The 10,508-nt window shown below is 37.3% G+C and overlaps 1 protein-coding gene across 1 annotated transcript in view; it reads right to left on the bottom strand.

Moving 5' to 3' along the window:
• Window positions 1–157: 157 nt before the first annotated feature.
• LOC122345112 (connector enhancer of kinase suppressor of ras 2-like) overlaps window positions 158–10,508 on the bottom strand; it is a 12,730-nt gene continuing 2,379 nt past the window's right edge. Inside the window, exon 2 of the mRNA XM_043238942.1 lies at window positions 158–435. Within this exon, the coding sequence (XP_043094877.1) occupies window positions 158–435 (278 nt within the window). The remainder of the gene's footprint in view (window positions 436–10,508) is intronic.

Genomic DNA, 10,508 nt, shown 5'->3' with positions numbered 1-10,508 from the left:
TTGAAATTTAATGTAAACTTTTATTATTATTATGAAATGATTTTCAATTATTGCATTTTTTTTACTTTTTCTCCTGCTATATTGTGTGAAATAAGACACGTCTAAGTTATTAAAAAAGTAAATAGAGTCATTTTCAATTTCAACAACTGTAATCTTTTCAGAATGAATCTCTGTGAACATGGTGTAGTAGGGGACTCGGTGGCCGCCAGCTGACGGGGTGTTGAACAGCAGATGAAGGATCAAGCGCATAAATGAGCGTGAAGACTCTCACCAGAGCGCACAGCAGGTCCACAGCTTCCAGGATCAGCTCCTGATGTCCGATGCGGGATACCCCCAGATCCTCCAGCTCCTGATGGGTGATCCTCAGCAGCTGGTCACCTCCTACCTTCTCCCGTTCAAAGTTCTTTATATACTGCTGCAAGCAGTCATCCAGGCCTGTAAAAACATCAAGAAAATATCAGCAATCTAGGCTTATTTCTAATTTTCATCTACAAAGTTATAACATCCCAAAGTATCTGGGATTCATGGTTAAAGTGCCCAAATGGCAGGGGATAGTAGGGAAAGATGTGCATAATTACTATATTGGAACATTTAGAGATGAGTTTAGGATGTAAAAGACGATAATATATCACAAAAGTAATAATAAAAGTATCTAATAATACCCACACTCCCTTGCGTGAAGATACTGGTAAATTAAGCATTGACCTGGTTTCTGTTAGAGAGCCCATGAGTCATGCAGATGCTGCTGAACATTTAATAATTGCTCATCAATTGGATAAGTGGACAAGTGCAAGGTTTCTGAAATAAATATTTATGTACTTTCTGTTAATTAATTTCAAAAACCTTTCACTTGACCACTTTTAATGGTTTAGGCAATAACAGAGTAATTAAGACTTCTGCATCGTCTAATAAATATTATACAGCGCATATTTGTATATTTACAAACATAAACCTGCTACAATACATGGATCTCATACTGCGCAAACTAAGAATTATATCCACTTTGGTATAATGGATTTCAGAACAGGAATAGTTCACCCCAAAATGAAAATTTGCTAAAAATGTAATCACCCTCAGGCCATCCAAGATCTACAGTAGGTTATTTGGTGTCTTCTACAAACCATATTTGGAGAAATTTTGCATTGCATCACTAGCACAACTCTTTCTGTTTTTCTCTGCTGATTCAGAGGAGACTTTTTTTAAGCAATATTATGGATAGAGGACTACTATTTTAGCTAAAAACAACTTAATGATAACTGTAAATCTGAGGTGTTGTTTCATTAATGTTTTTGCTAAATGGAAAAAAGAGAATATTCTGAAATTCTTAGTAGTATACTACGTCATTTCATGTGTATTTCCAAAAAACATTTATTTTATTAAAACAATGTCTTAACGATGATTTTGTTTCTTACAAGCATGCAGCTTTTTACTTTTCACAATATGTTAGTTGACAGACTTGAGTTATTGTGAATTATCTATTAACTGGTGAGCAAGTTATGCAATATTACATTCCTGAGGGTCAGTATATTTTCAGCTAATGTTTATTTCTGTGTGAACTTTTCCTTTAAAGCAGTAGTGTTTGATAATAAATTATAACCTCATCAGGTTTGTCCATGCCAAATATCTGTTCAGCACAAAATATTATTAAATGCATCTGCTTCAGACTATGTTTACCCCAAAATCAGTGACAACTAAGAAATGCAATGGATGCCACACTTACACATGATGACTGACACCCTGTATTCCACCCTAACTGTGTCGAATATCCATCAAACTGACAGTAAATGACAGCTAAGCCACATCACAACCTTCCTATGTTTGAGCGAGAAGCACATTTGATGGAAAGGAAACATAACCGCTCCGAAAAACTGCATGTAAATAGAATTTGTGATGGACAGAAACAGTTTGTTTAAATTAAACCATAACTTCAGCCATTTTGAGATCTATATCGGTCTAGAAAGCCCTGTGTCCAGAATAAAAACCGTCCTAAATCAAATCAGAAATGATTGCTCCACCGTCTACAGTAATGCCTCTGAAAACCGATAGGATACGCACGTAAATCAAAATAATAAAGCTACCGTCAGCTGTACAGGATAGATGCTGCTACGAAGGCTATAAATACAGAGAAATAGACTAATAAAGAATGAGCGATCTGGAAAGTTTCGAAAACACCACCACTCACAACTGTCACTATCAAACAGGTGACGACACACACACTCTCCATAATGCCACACACTTGTTGTACTGCATTTGTCAGTCTTGGGCATTCTGTCGCCCAACGGCACGTCTCGCAGCAGCTGCTGTTCGACACAACGTGCATAACTGCAGGATTTACATATTTTGCTAACAGCATGTGCATGTGTTTATGGAAGAAGGAAGGTCGCAGGAACCCTTTTTAATCTCACTAGCTGCCCTTTAATAATGAAATCATCATCCAGCTCATTAACACACCGAAACTCATTGGCCAAGACGGCAAGAATAACGTTCATAAACAGTATCGGACTCGTTAATGAGCGACTGCTTCACTTGCTTGATAATTAGTTGGTGATCTGAGGTCTGAATTTAACCTGGAAGGGACAGCCGAGGATGAGAATCTTGAAGCGAACGAGATGACTAACTTCTGCTGATGCCGTGACTCTGATTCACATACAGCACCAGACAGGTGCAGTGAACAATTATCTGTTAGTTAATGTTGTTAATAATGATGTGTGGGCAACAGGATAAAGTGATTTAGAAAGAAAAGGATGTAATTAAGGCTGAGAGAATGCGAAGTCATCTTAGGAATATACCTGTGACGAGAATAAATACTCTTTTTCAGGCCCCATCATGAATTCGAGTGATGGCCGTTTACCAATACAGAGATTTTGTCTGATACTCAATATTAATATTAATATAATATAGTGACATTATAGGCTAATAGCCCAAATTATTATATATAATAGCCCTTTGTTGAGATTGACCATGGTTACATTTTACATTTTCTGAAAGAAGTCTCTTATGCTCAACAAGGCTGCATTTCTTTGATAATTTACAGCATCCTTGCTCCAGTCTTCAGTGTCAAATGATCCTTCCGATATTATTTCATTATGCTGATTTGCTGCTGATTTCTTCCAATTTTTAATTTTGAATATGATGGAAACCATGACCATGAATTTCTGATGAACAGAAAACCCATAAGAACAGAATACAAACATTCGTGCACAATAATAAAAACATTTTTTTTTAAATCATATTGTTATATTACTGTATTACTATCGAATTAGCCTAAATTATTTTGAAAAAAATCAATATATATCCATTCAATTGTACGTGGAAGAAAAGTGAAAAAGATAAGAAATGCACACCTAAATAAGCAGATGCGCAGAGCAGCAGTGAAGACACACTGTTATCAGACAGCAAAGGTGCCCCCTGCTTACACTCAAGCAGCTTGCGATTAATTTATCACTGTAGTGGATTTATTAACGAATCTGAGGTATTATTTACAGATCATATATTCTGTCCTAAACAGACCCCCTGTCTCGGTGTCTCTGCAACCCCTCAGTCATACAGGGGTATTAGAATAGCCTCGCTCTGTTACAGTGCATTATTCATTGCACACAGCCTGCTCCTCTGACAGGTAGCACAGTAAAAATGCAGGGAGAGAGAGAAAACGCTGGAAAATGGGCCAAAAGGATATAAAGAAAAAAGCTTAGCCTGAGCACTTAAAATATGACACATATTAAACACCTCCCCGGCTTCCCGTCATTGAATGATAGATAAACCGATCTGGTAAAAAGCTCTAGAGTTACTGATATTCAGAAACCCTCCCAACTCTCCCAGACACAGTCTAAGTAATGTCATTTAGTCATGCTCTTCCTTCTATATTCTATTCATCTTCATTCTTCACCTCATTTCTGGCAGCCGAGCTGTGCATTATGCAGACTTGGTGACCACTGAAAGGGTTGTCGTGACAACCGTTCAAGGCCACAAAGTGCTCAAGGGCTTATGGGAAACTCACAGTGTTTCCCTGGTTTGTTTTAAGCCTACTGTGGGGATTTGTGCAATTTAATGGTACACAGATAGCGGTGATGCTGTAACTACTTCCAAACTGTTGATTTCAAAGCTACCAGATAGCTATGTATCATTTGAAGTAGTCTGACTAATCTCAAGCTAAAACATTTTGCAACTGTAGCTGCATGCAAATTTAGAAAGAAGAGAAGATAATCATACAGATGCCATTTGAAGAGGTTGGATAGACATTTTGGAATCTTTTCAAACAAATACTGTTCATTTCAGCTTTCTGTTCATCAGCAAATCCTAAAAAATCCACCAATATATTAAGCAGTTGTTATTTATTAACAGCTGTTTTCAGTGTTAGTATTAAGAAATGTTTATTGTTTTCTTTTTATGTTATTTCTGAAAAATTGAGTAATTGCTGCTGATATTTAGCTTTGCCATACAAGCAAATATTGAGGGGGAAATATATATTTTTAAATATATAACTTTTCTCTCTTCCTCCTCGTCCTTGTCTTCTTTAGTACCTGCCCATGAAATTGCAGCCTTCCACAACATATAAATGAAAAGTAAACACTGACTTTACTGGCCTCCATGTATGACAGCTTGCTTACTTGCCACTTTTGCATATTTTTAGTCTTCAGCAGTTCAGGACTGAAACCAGTTCACACTCAAATCTGATACTGGCCAAACTGAATAATGTGAATTAGATATAAAGAAAATTGGATATATGCAATAAATCAGAATAAAGTACTAATTCTTGCAGTTAGACCTAGTTACGGTTGAAAAAGGTGTAACATCCCTTACAAGAAACATGAACACAGATTGCTTAAGGATGGGATAAGAATACCCATGAATCAGCTGTGAACTCCTACACGGGTTTTTTGCCGTTCTGTCATGACACCACCTGCGATGAGGCTCTAAAAGTGTGTGTGTGTGTGTATGTGTGTGTGTGTGTGTGTGCGTGTGCATGTGAGTGCGTGTGCGTGTGTGTGCGCACGGGTGTGTGTGTGTGTTTGTGTGTGTGTGAGTGCGTGTCCATCACTGAATCGTCCTTCCTCTGCCATCACTTAATCTCAAAGACATAGGGGACTTTCTGGAGATGAGAAATTCATCATTTAAACAAACCCTCTCTCAAAATGAGCCGTCCAGCTGTGCAGAGCTGGGCCTCAAACCTCTGCTGGAGTAGGAGAGCTGAAGGGCTGAAGGTTCTTGGACCAACACTGAATGTTCATAAATACAGTCTTTCACAACAAAACAAACACACTATTCCAGACTGGTTTCTTCTCTGTGGCTGTGAACAAAATATAACTGCTTCTTTATGTTCTTGAGGTTATATGACATTCTTGAGGCCACATTATAGGTTCTTCAAATTAGCACTTGTCTGAGAGAAAAAGCGTGCATATGCTTCGACATAAGATGCACACAGGCAACCTGAGTTTGAATCATTTCCAATCTCACTTTCCACGTATCCCTTCATTTTCCTTGCAATGGAAATTGAAGGAGGAGTGTAAGTTTTAATGCATGGGAAATAATATACTTATGGTAACCATACAAGGACTTTTTCAAGAGACTTAAATTAGATCTTAATTAGGTTTCTCATTTCTTACAGCAAAGTCATTTTGTTAATGAGTTAAAATGTTATAGGCACTTTTCAACAGCTAAATTCCCCAAACTCTTTAACATACGCTACCGTATATATAAGAGCATACTGAGATGTTTTTGATTCCATAATCCAAATCTGATTTCACATCTGAAATCACAAATCAAAGTTGACACTCCTGAGATCTCCTCTAAAACTCTTTCTGAATTTAACAACAAATATTTGAGAAAATGTTTAAATCTCTCTTCTGATTTTATCTTCTTTGTGCAGTTCGACAGCTTCTGTAAGTTTATAAAGATGATTGAAAATACAGAAAAACACTACTCTAAGAATAGTTACAATACATTTGTAAATCAATCAAGTGATTATTTGATTTAATTACAAAAATAAATGTAAAAAAAAAAAGTTGTATTATTTACTATATTATTAATGGGGAATGGGGAAATTATCCTGATTAAAACTACAATTATTCCTCATTCCCTAAATGTTCAACAAAACGTTGTTTTGTGTGTTTTTGCAGGAGATTTATAAATGTTTAAGTTGTATTACCATTTGTTTGCCAAGCACTACCAAATATATACCTTAAGATTTTTTTTACTTTCTTTTATTCAATTCATAAGGTATACTTAGCCTAACTCAATTCAAAGCTTTCTTTTAACTCAATCATTTTAAATGTTTTACAAAAAAATCGTCCATGATCATGTAAGATTTTAGAGTGCACATGCAAAATCGCTGTGGCCTTTTCTTCATAAGAAAATCTATGAAGGCAAAAGTTCCATTTTGCACTTGGAATATATTAAAATTGCATATGCCACTTTTCTTTCCTACGAGTACGACAACACATCTGACTCGGAGCATCACAGACTCAACAACATCTCAGACAAACTCTGAAGCCCCTTTTTTTAATGGATGTAGAGCAGCAACACCTCCTCACGAATCCCATTTTCACATCAACCGCCTAAAAGCCTGTTTCTGATCTCTCTCAGGTACTGACTTTTGAGTAACGATCTGAATCCAGAGCATCAGCTGAGGAGCCCAGGTGTTCCCCACCCAGTTTGTCTCCTAACAGATGCTCTCCTCCCTGCAGACATGAAACGATTGTTCAAGAGGATAGCGAGTGCCACCGTTTTCCTCCCATCTGTAAAACGCTGCAGCTTTGGCCTGCTTTTGCTAACAGCCTCTGAAGAGTTGTTGTGGTTTCATTCCTTAGACGATCTTCAGATCACCGTCCAGGACAAATGTGAGCTCTGACAGACGGGAAACAGCGCGGCGTGTACAGTCTCTTACCGGGTACATACTGTATCGGAGTGTTTTGCTGAATATTTCTCTCTATACTGCGGTTCTTCAGTTCTATAAAGTGATTCAGAGATGACTCACACCCTTTACACCCACTGACAGCACACAAACACACTTTTACACTTTTTCACAGGAGGGAAGAGTCGCCCCGAGCCAAGCCACACACCCACACACCCGCCCCTCGAAGCTGCAGCCCAGGACGCAGCGCTACAGCTCTGCGTGAGTGTGCGTGTGTGTGTGTATTATTATTCAAAGGTCTTTAACCTCGCTTTCTTCCTCTCGCTCTCTACCAGTTCTGTATTTCTGTCACATACACACGCAGTCAATCCTCCCCAGCTCCGCGACATGTCACATGAAATACAATATTCATATGTTCCCTTAAGACACACCCTGAAGACAGGCCTGGAATCCCTAAAATGCCTTAGTTGTGTGTGTGAATACATATGGTCCGATGACCTCCATAAGTGCGTGCCGTACATTTTACACTCACTTTTATCCTCAAAAACCATCAGCACCAAACCACTGTGAGCTGAACGCCACAAATCGAAAGTGTTTCATTTCAGACAAACGTCCTAAAAAGCGGCTAATGCACCTTCGTACATGACAATCAATTATGATGGTGTGGAGCGGGGGGAAAGAGAGAGAGAGAGAGACGTGCCGTTACGTGGTCTTTCATCTTTCTGTCAAGATATTTCAGCTGAAGCTGCGATTCTTCTTCTGCTCCATTGGTGAAAAAGAAAAAGTTTAAGCGAAGAATGCTGGGAAGGAAAATGTGTTCAGGTTTTTTTGTTCAAAGCGAATGAGCTGAAACTCTTGAAGCGTTCTGAATTATATATAATCGTTAGATCTATGTGCATGTAGCAGCTAAAGGGGACGAAAACACAAAGGCTGTCTCTAATATCTCAATTGCTTCCCAAAGACAGGTATGATATACTGCTGTATTCACCTTCTCCATCCATAACTTTGCTATACAGTAAATGTGAAATATTCACTTTTTTATTAAATAATGATAATTATTATTTGATAAATTAATAAATATCTGAGTTTTGTTTTTCCAACAGAATTTGAGGGAAAACCTGAAACAAAGCTGCTAATTATTTTATTTCATTTTTAAACATGTTAAAGAAATGTCCAAGATTTAATGATGCAAAAAATTTTGACACCTGCTTCATTTAATTGTCTTTTTAATAAAATAACAAATTCATTCATAATAAACTGCATATATATAACATGTTAAAATATTACAGAAATATTCAATCTTTGTTAATAAAAAGGAATTTGGCCAAAATCGGAGATGAAGTTGATATTTTTAAATGTGCACAACAGAGTCTAATGAACTATAAAAGAGCTCTGACTCAGACGTTTTATCTATTCATCACTGCATCTGTGTGGTGCACAATTCTCAGCTGAATTGATTTTGATACCAAAATATCTCAGTAGGTACTGATTCAGGTCTTGAGTGGTCCGTCAGCAGATTTATAGGCTCTAGTGCACAGCTCCCAGCATCGGTCGGTTATATTGAACTCTCCCTCAATGACTCTATCTGAAGCCCTGCTGCCTCCCAGTAAAACCACGAGCCACAAAAGCACAGCAAGACCAGGACCACAGTCTAACTGGGAAACCTCAGATGCTGGTTCTAGTTTAGCCAAAGAGCTCCACCCTAATCTTTACAGAGATGGAGGCATTGGCATCAGAGGCGGGCCTTCAATCAGAGGCTGAGATGTTTACTTCTCTGTTCTCTGGAATGCGTTGGCCAGCATAGCAGATACATGGCACTTTCCACAAATAGGCCCTGAAAAAAAAAAGTTTTTTTTCCAAACAATAATTTAGATAACAGGATTTAGCAGTTGAGCTTGATGAATACAGTCAACACCAACATTTTGCTCATTGCTTCATGTTAGGTTCATTTTGTTACATAACATTTCTAATACTTCTTAAAAAAAAATGGGAATTGTGTCTCTGATGCTTTTACTAAATAAGCATACTGTATTCATGGAAAGTGACGCACACTGGTAGCCGCAGGAGATGATTATACATAGCACTTATGGGAAAGAGCAAGAAAAGGAGAAACAAAGTAAGATAGAGAGACGGTGAGAGCAGACTTGCTGTCTATCAGAGTTTGTGAGGCTGCAGTGATGTGACAGAACTTGATTAGATCTAAAGCCCCGCGGTCAGAAAGCTAATCAAGAGGAAGGAGCAGTCATACACACCCACAGACACCCTAAAGCTGTGTTTCCAGCTGTGGCATTCCAAACACTGTAAAAAAAAAAAAATAAAATAGGTGTTCGATCCTTAAAAAGTGAGGACATGAAGGCCACAGCTGGCTCAATTATTTCCAAGGAGATGCCTTGACTGAACCTAAAAGGTCGTGTTTCCAAAAACTAAAATCTGACATCATTATAACAATTACAAATTAGGTTAAGCAATTCTAAGTTGTTCTATGCAAATTGCGATATTATGTCAAAATAAGTGCTTCAGGTTTTCACTGAGAGCAAAACATCAGCAGAACATGAGACTTAAACATTCAATACTTCAATACTACTGAATTTCAGCAGAATATTCAAATACCTATACAGTTAAAATGAAATAAAATGAAAGAATATTATCCATATTTGTTATATACATTAAAAGCTTATCTTTTTCCCTTTTTTCCATTTGAACAAATATTCAATCAGCTCAACAAATAAATCATCTCTCTGTCTCACCTTTCTAGTCAAAGCAGCATTGGTGTGATGAATAATGTTGATTTTGATTACCTAAGAATCTGCAATGTAAGTCAAAGGTTTACTCTATTGCTGTTTAAACAGCAAACGTAACATTTGAGACCTTTTTTGACCAAACTGCACGGCTCTTGCAAACAGACATACACCAAAGCAAACACGTTGTCATTTATTGGTTTGTGACATCTGCCGATAGCAACCTTTTAACCGAGACACTGAGGCCAAGCTATTTCAGAACAGAGCAAATCATTCTGTTAAATCTTGTAAGTCTCCAGGGTGCAGGCTGATGTGCCATTAAATGTCCTGCTGTATCCTCAGCCTCATCTTTCCTAACCACTGTTTATTAAAAGGCCCAGCATGGCTCTGAAACACAACAGCAATTAAACATAGAAAAGTAATACATTCATTAAAAAGCATTACAAATGCAAGTCAAGGAATCCTTCGTTTAACAAAAATCGGTCCTGGCAGAACACCTCACTTGCATCTTCATATTCACGACCCTTCTCAGTCTCTGTTCTTTCGGCTTCACGCCTCTTATTAAATGCATATTAATCACAGTCTGATCCCAATGACCCCAGACAGCTTCCACAGGCTAATCAAATACAATGCCACTCCATTCTCAGCAAGCTATGCACTTCAAACAAAATCCATACTATATGTCCGAAATATGTTCTGTCATCATTTACTCACCTACATGTTGTTCATTAATAGCTCATTCATTATGTATATATAAATACAAACGCATACATGTATATACATAAGAAATATATATTATGATTTTGCAATAAATATATTAATATATAATACAAAATATATGAATGTTAATATATACATGCAAACACTTTCAAAATATATACTGAATGCGTATGTGTTTATAAAAACATAATAAATAACAC

The sequence above is a fragment of the Puntigrus tetrazona genome, chromosome 5, assembly GCF_018831695.1.
Source record: "Puntigrus tetrazona isolate hp1 chromosome 5, ASM1883169v1, whole genome shotgun sequence".
Lineage (NCBI taxonomy): Eukaryota > Metazoa > Chordata > Actinopteri > Cypriniformes > Cyprinidae > Puntigrus > Puntigrus tetrazona.
Note: the sequence above shows the minus strand (reverse complement) of the source record. Positions and strands in the feature narration are given on the sequence as shown.